This window comes from Mobula birostris, chromosome 1, assembly GCF_030028105.1.
Source record: "Mobula birostris isolate sMobBir1 chromosome 1, sMobBir1.hap1, whole genome shotgun sequence".
Lineage (NCBI taxonomy): Eukaryota > Metazoa > Chordata > Chondrichthyes > Myliobatiformes > Myliobatidae > Mobula > Mobula birostris.
The window spans coordinates 128,870,969-128,887,360 of record NC_092370.1 but is presented as its reverse complement, the minus strand read 5'-3'; the positions used below and the strand labels follow the sequence as shown (position 1 = coordinate 128,887,360).

General features: G+C 44.7%; 1 protein-coding gene across 2 annotated transcripts; it reads right to left on the bottom strand.

Annotated features, from left to right (window-relative positions):
• Positions 1-1,131: 1,131 nt before the first annotated feature.
• Positions 1,132-14,073, bottom strand: LOC140199618 (Krueppel-like factor 10). 2 transcript variants are annotated; one of them, XM_072261999.1, is made up of 4 exons: positions 13,733-14,073; positions 7,332-7,571; positions 4,859-5,819; positions 1,132-2,637 (listed from the first exon to the last, which is right to left on the bottom strand). In XM_072261999.1, exons 1-4 carry the CDS (start codon positions 13,766-13,768, stop codon positions 2,387-2,389), a joined length of 1,488 nt encoding a protein of 495 aa, XP_072118100.1. In that variant the 5' UTR covers positions 13,769-14,073; the 3' UTR covers positions 1,132-2,386. The 2 variants fall into 2 exon arrangements, with proteins under 2 accessions (XP_072118100.1, XP_072118110.1); XM_072262009.1 differs by lacking the exon at positions 13,733-14,073 and adding an exon at positions 13,569-13,692.
• Between the last annotated feature and the right edge of the window lie 2,319 nt (positions 14,074-16,392).

The following is a 16,392-nucleotide window of genomic DNA, read 5'->3' as shown; positions in this document are numbered from 1 at the left end:
GCACAGAGTCCTGGGGTTGGGAGACATGTCTGGGTGTGTGAGGGGGTGGGTGGAAGCGATGGGACAAGGGCTTGTTTGGCTGTTATCTTTCGTTTTGTTGTTGTTGCTGCTTGTTTTGGTCTGTGGAACACTGTGGGCATGCTGGAATGCGTGGTGATACTTGTGGGCTGCCCACAGTACACCATTGGGTGTGCTGGCTTTCAATACAAAAGATGCATTTTACTGTTTGTTTCGATGTATACTGTATGTGATAAATAAATCTGAATTTGATTCTGCACCGTGACTACAGCCAAATTACTTTGTTATTTTATGCGGACATTAGTATGGGTAAGTTGTCCAGCAGCTAGAGAGTGATGGCTGAGGACTGAAGGGCATTATAATCCTCACCTGGGTTGGGGTGGCTCATTGGGCTCACAGGTGGTACAGTGCAGACAGCAGAGATGTATTCTGCCTTCACAGCAACACAGCAGGTTCCATGGGTATATACACGAGGGCAACCTCCCCTAACCATATTCCTCCTTATTTGGAGAGCCATCAATTAGTCAGCATCATCAATTAGGGCACTTGGTTCTGCAGGGCTGGCTACATCTGACCATGTGGATTTCCTCCGATGTAGTTAGGGATAGTAAGTTGTGGGTGTGCTCTGTTACTGCCAAAACTGTGCCGACAGTTGCTGGCACGATCCTCGCTGATTTGCTTTGACGCAAATGATGCAGTTCACTGTATGTTTCAACACACGTGTGACAAATAATCTTTATCTTTATAACAAGACTCTCGCTTGTGTCCTATTCCTTGTGAATTGGATCACTTGAACACTAAGGGGCTAGATCCTGTGTAACTTCATGGGTACATGGTTGTCTGATAATTTCAGTATATCCCACATCTCTCGACAACCAGTGCAGCATTCTTTGAAGTGTTGCTGTCTTATAATATTAGAAAATAATGCAGGAAACACCAAACTGCTACAAACAAGAGCAACATCAGCCATGATAGAATAGTAGAGCAGACTTGATGGGCCAAATTACCTAATTCTGTTCATGTGTCTTATGGTCTTAAGTTTGCAAACGAGAAGAACAACGTCATTAGAGGGAGCAAATGAGCTGTACACCAAGAAGACAAGCACAAAAAAAGTTAAGTGACCAAGTAGATTATTAATCAATAGTTTGTGATAACAGTATGAAATAAATAAGTAGCAACACAAGTAATTACAAAACATGTAAATGTATACAGTGATACGTAAGTCATAAACTCATATTGTAAGATATGACATGTTTCCATCTTTGCTGAGAAAAAGAACAATTAATTTCCTTTTTGTTATATTTGCAAATCTGGCAAACATTTAGTCACAAAAATAGCTAGTTTAAGTATTCGCCCATGACAATTTTTAAATCAGAATTTGGACAATTGTCTTCATCCCCTCTGGCCAGAACTTCATAAGGCAAAGATAAATACTCGGGGGAGAAAATTTGGTATGGGCATTGTGATCTGCTTTAGTTGCCTGTTGATGGCAAGTCCCAGCATTCAGCTCCAGAATATTTGGTTGTGCTAATGCAATCCCACCTACTACACAAATAGAAATTTCTACCCCAACATCTTGGGCAAAAGCAAGTATGGGGTAAATATGTATATTTGCACAATTTATTGCCCTTTGCACACTGGTTGTTTGTCCACTTTTGTGTATGATTTTTCATTGATTCTATTGTGTTTCTATGCATTTACTGTGAATCCCCGTAACAAAATGAATCTCAAGATAGTATATGGTGACATACACATTCTTCAATAATAAATTTATTGTGAACTTTGAAGAGTGTGCTTCCTTGCCGTCTCAGACAGCGCCCGAAATCCCCTACTGTTTTCCCCCCGTTACCCTTTCCATTCACTAGATATGAATGCAGGAAGATCCTGATCCTTCACTTCTCCTTCCCTCCTTTCACCGCTGAGAAGTGACACACTGTGTACAGCTGCCACCCGATACTTCAGACCACAGCTCACGTAGACTTCGGTGCTGGCAAGCATACTCACCAGCAGTCTGCCGCTTCTGGGGCCAGAGACGGTGAACAACTAACTCGCTTCTCTCACAGTTAGAGGTCACCTTACTCGCTGCCTTCCCAAAGTGTGCACTGTGCACGTAAGAACTGCATTTAACCAGTCATTTTTCAGAAGGTAACATATTCCCTCCATACAAATTTCATGTATTTCTGTAATCTCTCAGTTCAGCATGCTATGCTCTGCTTACATCTAAGCATAAACATTTACAAGATACATACATAATACATAAAAACTTGCATTCACTCAGTTCCATCATTTTCAGCAGAACTGAACGACCGTTCCCATTAGGTGATGCTTGCACTGGTTAATGTGAATATGACTGCTGGAGTCACAAGGACTAAGGAGCTGACACTGGGGAGATGGAGTCGTTCAGCTTCTTCACTTCCACCTGCCAGTTGCTTAGCTTCTTAGCAGAGAGGTGGCGGCGAGCATGCTTGGTCAAGTGATCGCTCCGCATGAACCGCCGCTCGCACATGGGACACACAAACTTCTTTTCTCCCGTGTGGGTCCTGCGATGTCGAGACAGCTCGTCGGAGCGTGCAAATTTCCTGTCACAGTCTTCCCAATTGCAGCTGAACGGTTTCTCACCTGTAATGGGATTCATGGTGCAATTTACAATACATCTCTGGCACATCATGTTAAATCAAAGTCAGTCTTACCCTCGAACTAAAAAAAAACTTACACATTTCAATTTAATTTGCTGCAATGCAATCCATAATTATCATTTAATTAGGTTGGAAAATTCAGATACTGTAGCTTAATTCAGGATAGTTCACTGTCACTCTTCAGTACACGCACATTAAAGAGAACAAAATGATTGTTACTCTGAATCCAATCCAGCGTTTAAAAAAAATAATAAGCATAAAGAACACAATAAATATTTAACCTCTTCAGCTTGTCGGATGATTGCAGTTCTTACATTAATGGCTAGAAGATCCATTTTACTGAAATGGAAAAAGATTAATCCTCCCACCACATTTCATTGGTTCTCTCAAACTATGTTGTGTTTAAACTTAGAAAAAATTAGAAGTGTTATTTATGATTCCTCTATTAAATTTGAAAAGACTTGGAGGCCATTTCCATATGATGTAATTTGACCTTTTCCAAACTTATTCTATTTCTTTTTAATATATGTTGAGAGGAGCAGAGTTGATGACACTAATGGTTCCTTTTTTTGATGTTACATAACAGCCCATGTCTTTTTTTCCTTAGTTTAGTTGATTAACACTGTTTAGGTTAGTTTTTCTTTTGGGGTATATTTTTATATTTTTTTTCCTTTTTCATGATTTTTTTCTTTTTTTTTGTATATTACATTTGCATCCTGTATGATTGGGAGGTTTAAAACCCATGTGTCAACTGGGTTTATATTTAACTATGTTAATTATAACAATGTCATCCCAATAACTTTGTATCAATACTATGGTATGTTTATCATTATGAAACCAATAAAAAGATTAAAAAAGAACAATAAATATAAATACATAGGATTAGCTTATACAGTACACGTATACATTTATGTACAAAAAGTGACACTACGTACAGGAGTATCTGTATATAAGATGATCTTGACAGGAAATGATAAAGTAGTGGAGGTTTGGGGTGATGGAGTGGGGTGATGGAGTGGGTTAATGGGTGGAGGTGTTGATCAGTCTGATGTCTTGGGGAAAGTAATTGGTTTTGAGCCTAGTGGTCCTCATGCAGATGTTGCATAGCCCCTTCCTTGATGGGAGTGGGACAAACAAAATTTCTCATCCTTTATAGGAAAATTAATACAGATACGGTAGAAGGACTTGGACAGATTAGGAGAAAGGGCAAAGAAGTTGCAGATGGAATGCAGTGTATAGAAGTTGATGGTCATGAACTTTGATAGAGGAATAAAGGCAAAGACTATGTTCTGAACATGGAGAAAATTCAGAAATCAGAGTTGGAAAGGGACTTGGGAGCCCTTGTGTAGGATTCCCTAAAGGTTAACTTACAGGTTGAGTTTGTACTAAGGAAGGCAAATGGAATGTTAACATTCATTTCGAAAGGACTAGAATATAAAGGTAAGGACATAATGCTGATGCTTTATAAGGCACTGGTCAGACCAGAGTTGGAGTATTGTGAGCAGCTGGGAGCCTCTTATCTAAGAAGAAATGTGCTGGCATTGGAGAGGGTCCAGAAGAGGTTCACAAGAATGATCCCTGGAATGAAAGAGTTAACATATGAGGAGCTTGAATGGCTCTGGATTTGTACTCTTTGGAGTTTAGAAAAATGAGAGAGGGAGCTTATTGAAACCTATCAAATATTGAAAGGTCCAGATAGAGTGGATGCAGAGAGGAGGATTCCTATTGTGGGGGAGGTGTAGGATGAGAGGGCACAGCCTCAGAATAGAAGATTGTCCCTTTAGAACAGAGATGAGGAGGAAATTCTTTAGCCAGAGTGCAGTGAATCTGTGGAATTCGTTGCCACAGATGGCTGCGGAGGCCAAGTCATTGGGTGTATTTAAAATGGAGGTTGATAGGTTACAGGGTGAAGGCAAGAGAATGAATTTGAGATAGTTAGTAAATCAGCCATGATGGAATGGCAGAACAGACTCAAAGGCTGAATGGTCTAATTATGTTCCTAAGTCCTATAGTCTTAACCTGCACTCCACTGCAAAAACAAAAAGGCACCATTGCCCAGGCCTTGGTCAGAGGTAGTTAGCTGCCCAGCACTGGGCTCTGGGGTTACACAATCAGTAAAGATTCAACAACTTCTCGCTGGACTCAATTCAATTCTACCTCCTGGTGGCAAATTATAAGCAGAGCTGAGAGTGTACTCCCCATACCTGTGTGGGTCCTCATGTGGGCCTTCAGATGGGAGCTTTTGAAGTAGGTTTTCCCGCAGCCTGGGTGGTGGCAGATGTGGCTGCGATGTCGACACACATCAATCTGGGCTTCTTCCTTCTGGACAGGTGGCAGGATCCCGGGGGCAGGGGCAATGGGTGACAGTCGGGTGCCATTGAGGCTGGTGACCCCCGGCTTCACTTGCTTGACCGCGGGCTGTGGCATGACAAACATCAGGGCTCCCTTCGAAACTGGAGTTCCCATGAAGACAAGGGGAGGAGGGATCATGGTCGGGTGCTTACCCGGAGTGTTGGGCACTACAGCAGTCATAACAGGGTTGCCTGCAGCGACCGGTACAACTTGGCAGATGATGGGCAGTGGAGGGGCACTGGAAGAGGCCGGAGGCGAGACCAGCACCGAATTTTGCCGAATCTCAGTGTTGCTGGGAGGATGCGTCCTTGAAAGAAGAGCTTGTCCTGTAACTACTGTGGAATTAGTTGCTAGAGCCAAGTTTTGGTTTTGTTTCTTATCTTCGTTTGGTCCTTCATTGCTTTCATTTACTGGGTTGACAGAAGAACTCAGTTCCTGCGATATACAGTTTCTCTTTTCAGCGCCATCGCTTCCCATCATTTTCCCTTCAGTTCCACCCACGGCTGCTGTTTGCAGCCTAGCAGATTCCTGGACCATCCTAATCGGACAAGAACCATCTGTACAGGGCAAGACATCAGCGGTGTGGCGAATCACGCTTGTTGCCTGGGACCGCTGGCCTGTGGCTACCTTGGCTGGTTGCGGACTCCTTACATATGCTGCATCTACGGGCACCAGCTCCGGCACTGCCGTAGCCCTGGTCGTTTCTCTGGATAACGGAAGTCCTCCTTTAGGTAGAGCGGAGGGGGTCGGAATTGTAGGGTGGGCCATTTGAGATGCCTCAAACGTTGGAGGACTATATGGTGGGGTTAAACACTAGAAACAGAGAAAACAAAAGTGAGAGTCCATCCATTCCCAAAGTACACTCGGTGGTCACTTTATTAGGTACACCTGCTCATTAATGCAAACATCAAATCAGCCAATCATGTGGCAGCTGCTCTGTGTATAAAAGCATGCAGACATGGTCAGGAGGTTCAGTTGTTTTTCAGACCAAACTCCAGAAAGGAGAAGAAATGCAATCTAAGTGACTTTGACTGTGGAATGAATGCTGGTGCCAGACGGGGTGGTTGATATCTCAGAAACGGCTGATCTCCTGGAATTTTAAACACACATGCTCTAGAGTTTACAGAGACTGCAAAAAAAAACAAAAAAAATCCAGTGAGCAGCTTTGTGGATGAAAATGCCTAGTTAATGAAATGTGTCAAGAGGAGAATGGCCAGATTGGTTCAAGGTGACAGCAACTCAGATAACCAACAGCTACAACTGTGATGTGCAGAAGGCCACAAACACCCACTCACAGGCCACCTCCTTAGGTAGAGCAGGTACCTAATAAGTGGCTACTGGGAGTACATCTTATTTCACACACAGATTGCAGATAAAAAATACAGAATAGGGCAGCACTGAGGATTCTGTGTTCAATGATGTAGACATGAAGATCAGATGTTAACATGAGCCATTCACATGTAAGTGAAAATTCTGGAGACTATTCTTCAACAAGCTAAGTCCTTACTTTCTGACTAAAATATTGCAAGTTACTCTTGGTTATTCATCTTGCTGTTATGGATCTTGTGAACAATGCTTTAGAGCAATTCGTTGTGCGTGAAGCACTCAGGACTTTCTTATGATGCAATGCTCTCTTCTTGCTACTGTCATCAGGAAGAAGGTACAGGAGCCTTAAGCCCCTCACCAACAGGTTCAGGGACAGTTATTACCCTTCAACCATCAGGCTCCTGAACCACCTCAACTCTGAACTGATTCACAATCTAAGGACTCACTTTGAAGAACTGTACAAACTGATGTTCTCAGTATGCATGTATGTATTTAAATTTGCATGCTTTGCCTTCTTTTGCATGCTGATTGTTGTCAATGTTTGTATGTGTGTAGTTTTTCATCTAATCTATCACATTACTTTCTTCCACAATGAACGCCTGCAAGATAATGAATTGCAGGGTAGCTTATGGTGTCATAAGTGTATGTCAGTAATAAATTTAGTTTGAGCTTTCTTTATTTTCCTGTGAATGCCTGCAAAAAAATTAACGTCAAGATAGTACATGGTGACAACTACGTATTTTGTTAATAAATTTATTTTGAACTTTGTAAAGTACGTTGAAAAGTGAATCCCTCTTTCTCTGCTCAGATTCTTTCCTCTCCTTTTCATCAGTGTCCACGTGTTGAATGCTGAGAAACTACGGCTCTACAGGAGCAAGAAGTCTTGGATCTGATGACTCAGTACAACTCACATTTACCTAGGGCACCAGTGCAAAGCCAGTCTTCATTAGGTTTTATCTACCATTCTTAGTAGATTTAACTGCTACAAAAGTTACTTACAAGAAGGGGCAATGTGTGGAGATCTTTAGAAATGGACGGTAAACTATCCTCGGATTCTTCAGATACATCGGAGGCCGGTGTTAGTGGTCTCAGATCGGTGTACCTTCTGCCGTCTGACTTCCAGTTGCAGCTCATTGACACGAGTGCTTCGACAGCCTCAATGTCCCCTTGTTCCGTTCGGCTGCCCCAGTAACACTTACTGTCTCTGCGTGCTCCGAAGCCCATCTCCATCCTTTCTTCCTGTTAAGAGAAAACTCACATTGAGTCCTGGTTTAACTGATGGTGTAGATTAGCGGTTCCCTCTTTCTCCAAAAATTTAACAAGATTAGCTTCATTTGTCACATGTACCTGGAAGCATATAATGGAATGTATCACTTGCGTCAATTCAGGGGATTGTGCTGGGGCCAGTGCATAAGTCCCACCATGCTTCAGGCAGCAACATAGCACGTCCAGAACTTACTAACTCTAACCTGTATGCTTTTGGAATGTGGGAGGAAACCAAACAACCTGGGGAAACCCGGCGCATTTACAGGGAGGGTATTCAAATTCCTAACAGATAGCAGGGAGGTTGGGGATGGGGGGATTTTGCCCCAGTCGCCGGAACCGTAAAACTTTTAACTAACCACTGTGCTGCTGTGCCACCTCCCCTCCCCCCACCCCAGTAAATCAATGCTCCAGGTGTCACTCTTCTGAAACTTGTTGGTCTGCCGACAAGTCAAGATGGCTGTTGAGGAATGCTGCCAACTGGCACATTCAAAGCTGTAACAGTACTTGCTGAAGGATGCACTGAAACTCGTTACGGCCACCGCAAAGGCTCAGTGGAGAAGGACTGTAGTACAGGGTTCTTCTGCTACTGGAGACAGAGGGGCTGGGGAGGGTGAGGAAGCCCCTCAGTTATTGTAGTAGTTTACCACTCCAGGGGGTCTACACATTCTGGCATTAACACAGAATGCCCCACGATGTTCGGCAGAACAACAGTAATCTTGAAACTAACAGAATTACGATCACTGGATCCGAAGTGTTCCCCTTCACACATTTCTGTCACCTGCCCTGTCTCGTTCCCTAAAAAGGACATCCAATATCATGCTCTCTCTAGTTGGGACCTTTATTTATTGATTAAGGAAACTTTCCTGAACACAAACTCTATCCCATCCAGCCCTTTTACAGTATGGAATCTTGATCAATATCTGGAAAGTTAAAATCACCTACTATCACAATCTTATTTTTCTTGTAACTATGTGATATCTCTCCACAAATTTCAAATCTCCTTTAAATCCCGCTGTTAGGAGTATATTCCATTAATGTAGTCAACTCTTTCTCATTTCTCAGTTGCATCCATATTGCCTCAGTAGACAAGTTCCCTCGTCTGTCCTGACTGAGCACTTTCGCTGACTGCTAATGCCACCCCTTCCCCTTTAAAACCTCTCCCTCCGTCATGTCAAAAACAACGGAAACCCTGGAACATTCAGCTGCCAATCCTGCCCCTCCAGCAACCAAGTCTCAATATAATTCCACACACTGATCCATACTCTAAGTTCATCTGCCTTGTCCACAACACTGTATTGAAATAGATGCAACTCAAGAGTATTAGTCCCACTATGCTCAACATTCAGGTCCCTGTCTTTGTATGCAAGCTTAACAACATCTTCCCCACCACCACTCCACTATCTGCCTTGGCACTCTGGTTCCCATCCCCCTGCAGCTCCAGTTTCAACCCCCTATGCAGCACTCACAAACCTCCCTCCAAGGATATTGGTCCCCCTCCAGTTCAGGTGCAATCTGTCCCATTTGTACAGGTCCCAGTGATCCAAAATACAGGCCTTCCTCCTGCACCAACTCCTAAGCTACATGTTAAACTATTAGCTTCCTATTTCTGGCCTCACTAGCATGTGGCACAGGTAGCAATCCCGAGTTCAGGAGGACCTGTCCTTTTACTTAGCACCTTACTCCCTGAACTCACTTTGCAGGACCTCGTCACCCTTCCTATCTATGTCACGAGATCTGACGTGGTTGTTCACCGTCTCCCTAAAGAAAGTTGTAGACTCAGTCCGAGATGCCCCTGACACTGGCACGTGGGAGGAACATACCATCCAGGAACCTTGTTCTCGTCCACAGAATCTTCTGTCAGTTCCCCTCTCCAATAAATCTCTTATCACGACAGCTAAACTCTTCTATCCCCTCCCCTTCTGAGGAACAGAGCAGGACTCAGTTCCAGATACATTACTACTATGACCTTCCTCTGCTAGGAATAAAGCAGTGAAAGGTTTACACAGCCACCATACACTCTGCAGACACTTTATTAGCTGCACCTGCTCATTAATACAAATACCTAATCAGCCAATCATGTGGCAACAACTTAATGCATAAAGGCATGCAGACATGGTCAAGAGGTTCAGTTCTTGTTTAACCAAACATCAGAATGGGGAAGAAATGTGACCTAAGCAATTGTTGGTGGCAGACAGGGTGGTTTAATTATCTCAGAAACTTATTATCTCCTGGGATTTTCACACACGACAGCCTCGAGAGTTTACAGAGAATGATGCAAAAACCAGAAAAAAAAAATCCAGAGAGCATCAGTTCTGTGGGTGAAAATGCCTTGTTAATGAGGGAGGTCAGAGGAGAATGGCCAGACTGGTTCAAGCTGACAGGAAAGCGACAGTAACTCAAATAACCACACATTACAACAATGGTATGCAGAAGAGCATCTCTGAACACACACGTTGAACCTTAAGGTGGGCGGGCTGTAGCAGAAGTCCACAAACCTACTCAGCGCCCACATTACTGGGCACAGGTGGTACCTAATAAAGTGGCCACAGCATATAACTATGGACATGGGAATTCATAGTGGGATTAAAAAAACAAACTTGTATTAAGAAGAATTTGTAATTCTAACATGTTAATAATGAATAAAGTAATCCAAATAATGAAAAAATTGACACACAGTTTTAAAAAAAAGAATTTTTTACCCATAATTCTGTTTCATAATTTCAAAATGATGAGACAGCCCTCTCTTTTCTATACTTAGAATCCTCACGGTCAGTTGGAAGCCAGTGAGCAGTACTCAGAGCACAAATCACACATACCTCTATAGACCCTGACTAATTCACAAGTGAGGTTGCACATAGAATTGCTCCGGGTAATGTTCAAGTTGGGCTTAGTGTGATTCATACTTCAGGGAAAGTTACTGTTTGACTGTACATGGAGTTCAAGGGAACCAACAAGCTGATGGACTTTCTGGTGACAGCAATTTTTAGTGTAATAAAACAAAACCCTGAGGCAGAAAGTCAGTAGTACCTTTTGAGCCATAGGCAGGGTCAGCAAGTATAACATTCAAAAAAAATGATGATAGTTCTCTTTAACCCCAATCTTTGACAGAAGATTTGCTTTGAAAATAGAAAATGCTGCTCGGATGTCTTTCACATTTATGAATATTTCCCAAATGCTCCCCTGGTGTTTAACTGTTTGTCACATAGGAGTAACACATGACAACACTTTGACCATTCTCAGTCCTTGGTCTGTAAAGGAGGCACACTTGTAGAATATCGCAACTGGATCCCATCCGACTCTACGGGGAGGCACACAAATTCAGCTATATTAAGAGTGATGGGTAGAATGGAGCATACCAAATGAACGGCTCTTCAGAGCAAGATTCATTTATTTATCACATATACATCAAACGTACAGTGAAATGTGCTGTTTGCGTTTACAATCAACACAATCTACGATTGTGCAACTATTGCCACACATTCCGGCGCTAACGTAGCCTGCCCATAATCATCATCAGAACAGATCCTATCAATTATACAGCTACACAGCTAATACCTTCATGCCATGGGATTTTAACTAACGGTTCACAGAATATAAAGCTGCACAACCAGGAAAGAGAAGTAATTCAAAACAGCTAAATTGCATCAGAGTCAGAAAGCTGCGAATTAAAGACTCCTTCTTGGGAAAAATCTCTGCTTCGGTGCAGAATTAACAAAGAGCTGAACGAGTGATGATGCTGCCGTTAGGATGCAACGCTGATCCAAGTCCAATTCACTCCAACTAAGGGATTTCCAGGTGGCCGCCTATTTTAACTCTACTTCCCATTCCCACAGGATGATCCATGTCTTCCTCGACTGCCACAATGAGGGCACTCTCAGGTTGGAGGAGCAGCACCTCATATTCCGACCGCATAGCCTCCAACCTGACAGCATGAACATCAATTCCAGTAATTTCTACCTCTCTCCCTTCTCTCTTTTTACATTCCCCATTCTGGCTCCCCTCTCCGCTGGTGCCCCTCCTCCTTTTCTTTCTCCCTTGGGCCACTCCCCTCTCCATCAGTTTCTTTCTTCAGCGCTTTACCTTTTCCACCTATCACCACCCAGCCTCTCCAAGCCCCCTCTCCACCCATTTACTTTCCCCCTCATCTGGCCAACTTCATTCCTTCCTCTCCCCAACCTTCTGAAGACTCTTGGCCAAAAGCATCAGCTGTTTATTCCTCTCCATAGGTGCTGCCGCACCTTCTGAGTTCCTCTGGCATATTGTGTGTGTTGCTCTGGATTTCCAGCATCTGCAGAATCTCATGCGAACAGTCATATCTTTCCTGTCTTGTGCTCATCAGTACTTTCCACTTACTCAGTGGAGTACATGTTTTGGCCTGCTCGACAATGGTTGATTCTCCAGCGTAATGAAGTGCCCGACAATGAATGCTGCCAGCTGGCACATTCCAGGGTGCAGAGGAGATGCACAGAGTCTGGGTACAATCTCCACAAAGGCTCTGAGGGGAAGGGCCATGGTGTAGGGTCTGCTTGCTAATGGACACTGAATGGCTGGGTCCCATGTAACAACCCTCAAACACTTTAGGGGTCAACCAGGAAGAATATAAGACATAGAGCAGGATTAAGCCATTCGGCCCATCAAATCTGCTTCACCATTCTATCATGGCTGATTTATTATCCCTCCTAACTCCATTCTGCTGCCTTCTCCCTGTAACCTATGACCTCTAGTCCTAGACTCCCCTACTATAGAGAACATCTCTCCATCTCTAGGCCTTTCAAAAGGATTTGACGAAATACCCCCCTCGTTCTTCCAAACTCCAGCGAGTACAGGCCCAGAGACTAAAAATCCTCATATATTAACCCTTTCACTCCCAGACTAATTCTCGTGAACCTCCCCTGGCCCTTCTTCAATGCCAGCACTTCCTTTCATAGATAAGGGACCCAAGGCTGCTCCAAGTGCGTTGTTGGTTTGGTGGTATAAAGATGTGTACTAATTTTATTGTATTATCTATGTTTTAGGAATAAAGTATTAAGGGCACTACAGCACATTATTCGACCCGCATCTGGACCATAGTCCTCCATACTCCTCCCCTCCATGTACTTAATAGCGTCATAGAGCACATTACAATAAAAATCTAAAGTAATAAAGAAAATGCATTTTGTTAACTCTGCCGGCTGTTTTTATGGATCGGTGGTCATGTAGCCCGAACCTAATTTCCCCTCGTTTACTGTGCCTTTTCCCACCTCGCCCAATACACGCCCTCTTCCTCTCCCAGTCCCCACAAACCTTTCGCATTCTTCAATATTTTAAGAGTCCTAGTATTAGAATTTCTTGGCAGCGTTATAGCACAAAGTCAGTCACCTCGCTTTTAGTTCAGGTTTATATCAATTACAGAGATGTGGTTTGTAGAGGGAGAGGATAAGGAATGCAGACGTCCACGCAGGCAGTCTCGGGCGCTATTCTACTCACTAGCCAGCTCGAAGAGACTTGATAAGCCGAGGCGAGGTGAGGACGGCCCCCACCCGCGGGAGCCGCGAAGTCGGCGCAGGCTCGGGCTGGGCCGTGCGCGAACTTGAACCAGTCACCGCGGCAACCTTTCACCCACTTTCCAGACAAGCTCCGACACAGCCTTTTCCCCTCCCCCGAGCGAACAAGGCAGAGAATAGGCGGCGGCGTCACTTGCATCAGTGTTCCCAGGGAAAACCCGGCGCAGGACAGGGCAAAGAACTATTTTACCAAATTACAAAGGGAAAAAAAACAAACTTCCCCTCATCGACACGTAATTGTGCCCGAACCTAGCAACCGCGTTCAATTTAAAGCGACCGCCGGTTTATTCCCAATGAGACTGGGTGGGGGTGGGGGGTGCGGGGGGGGGGGGAGAGATGAAATCACCAAGCAGCTTTTTCTTAAAACGAACATTGCTGCTCAGAGGCTTGTGTTAGCATTGCTGTTGCGTTAGAATGAAACACTTACCCAGTGCTTCGCCACACGTATGCAGAATGGACTTGGTGAAAATCTATCTGATTCACCCCCCAAAAAAGCGGCACGAGCCTGTCCCCGGGCACATCACTAAAGCGATCCGCTGCGAAGGGCTGGAGGCTGTTAAATGCACCCAGTAAGAGAAGGGATACTCACACGCTTCCCGAATCGTGGCTCTCGGCGACGAAACTCATGAACCGGACGCAGACGCGTTCACAGCAGCGGCGCCGCACGGACACAGTGAGCCGCTTTTCGCAGCTGTTGACACCGGCTCGCCAGGCCCCGCCCCGCTCAGCGCTCCATTCAGGTGGAGCGCGCGCGGGGGCGGGGCCGCGGGCCCCGGGCGCCGGCCAATCAGGCACAAAGGTGTGCGGCGCAGCGACCAATGGCAGGGCGCGGGCTGCGTGATCAGCGGCTGGTGGCTGGCATGACCGGGTGCTGGATACGGCGTTGATGCGCGGTTCGCGGGCGGCGAGTTGAGTGTGTGACCGAGGGTGGCTCCTGGAAAGTCCTGACTCACAAACTCGCCCTTGGAGCAGCAGTGCGTGACTCATCAGTCGCGATACATCACAGAAGCAAACAAACAACCGGAGACGTGCAGGGAATCAGAACTTTATGATGTTATTTATGCAATTGTACGTGATGATGAGATCTGGCTCCGGAGAAAAGGAAACCGCAAAGATTGTCGCGAAATTACATTGCACACCTATAAGATAGGACACGAAGTTTATCTTGCGGTGCTCCGTGACTAAAGTCAATTGGACCAGTGCGGACATTCGGCCACCTTTGAACCAGTCACCAAGGACGTGCATTGGCAGGGCGTTGGCTACCCGGTTGCTAATTGATGGCTCACTGTTGCCCCCAAATCTCAAGAGTGATAGCACTCTCCATTTTTGAAGATGTGATTTGCAAAGAGCCAAAAAGAAAATGAAATGAAATCACAAACAAGAGAAAATCTGCAGATGCTGGAAATCCAAGCAACACACACAAAATGCTGGAGGAACTCAGCAAATGAAGTGCAATTGCGCTTCAGAAACGGGAGAGGTGCTTGATAACCTTGTTGCCCTGACTCTGGAAAGGTCGACTGTCCATTCCTCGCCACAGACGCTGCTTGGCCTGCAGTGTTCCCTCAGCGTTTTGTGTGTGTTGACTAATCTTGGTTCTTTGAGGATGGATTGGCAGGTTGCATGCTAGATTTGACAATATGGTTGAATGGTGCCATAACAACAAACCCTCATTCAATGTCAGCAAAACCAAAGAGCAGATTATCGAATATAGGAAGAAGAAACTGGAGGTCCATGATCCATTCCTTATTTGGGGGATTGGAGGAGGAGGGAACTTTAAATCCCTTGGCCTTATCTGTCCTGGAACCAGTACATAAGTGTCATCACAAAAAAAGGCACGACAACACCTCAGTTGTCTTAGATGTTTGTGCAGATTTGGCATGTCATCTAAAACTGTGACAGACCCCTATAGATGCACAGTTGAGAGTTAACTGGTTTCATCACAGCCTGGTTTGGAAACACCAATTCTGGGAACACCTACAAAAACTGTTGGACACAGCCCAGTCCACCACAGGCAATGCCCTTCCATCACTGAGCACATCTGCAGGGAATGCTGCCACACGAAGCCAGGCCCCTCACTATCCAGGCCATGCTCTCTTATCGCTGTTGCCATTAGAAAGGAGGTACAGGAGCCTTAGGTCCCACGCCCACCAGGTTCAGGAACAGTTATTATCCTTCAGCCATCAGGCTCCTGAACCAGAGTGGATAACTTCACTCACCTCAACTGTGAACTGATTACACAATCTACAGAAACAAGAGGAAAAACTTCAAATGCTAGAAATGCGAGCAACACACACAAAATGCTGGAGGAACTCAGCATTCTGTGTGTTCCAGAACCTACAGACTCACTTTCAAGGACTCTGCATCTCATGTTCTCTGTATTATTTATTTGTTTTTATTTCCACAGTTCGTCTTCTTTTGCACATTGGTTGTTTGTCAGTCTTTGTATGGAATTTGGCATTGTTTCCACTGTATTTTTTCTGTTCTGCTCTGAATACCTAGCAAGAAAATGAATCTCAGGGTAGTATATGGTGAAATACAATATATGTTCTTTGATAATAATTTCCTCCTGCTGGAAGTGTGCTGCATCAGGGGGCACAGCCATGTATGATTGAGATGAGAAGTGTCTTCACTCAGAAGACATTGACCCTGTTGAATACTCCACCCTGAGTGGATGCAGAATTCAATAATTTTGTCGATTTAAAAGAAACATTGATATAGAAACATAGAAAACCTACAACACAGTACAGGCCTTTCGGCCCACAAAGTTGTGCTGAACATGTCCCTCCAATAGAAATTACCTAGGGTTACCCATAGCCCTCTATTTTTCTAAGCTCCATGTACCTATCCAGGAGTCTCTTAAAAGACCTTATCGTTTCTGCCTCCACCACGGTTGCTGGCAGCCCATTCCATGCACTCACCACTCTCTGCGTAAAAAACATACCCCTCACATCTCCCCTGTACCTGCTCCCCAGCACCTTAAACCTGTGCCCTCTTGTGGCAGCCATTTCAGCCCTGGGAAAAAGCCTCTGACTATCCACACGATCAATGCCTTTCATCACCTTATACACCTCTATCAGGTCACCTCTCATCCTCCTTCGCTCCAAGGAGAAAAGACTGAGTTCACTCAACCTATTCTCATAAGGCATGCTCCCCAATCCAGGCAACATCCTTGTAAATCTCCTCTGCACCCTTTCTATGGTTTCCACATCCTTCCTGTAGTGAGGCGACCAGAGGTGATCACAGTACTCTAA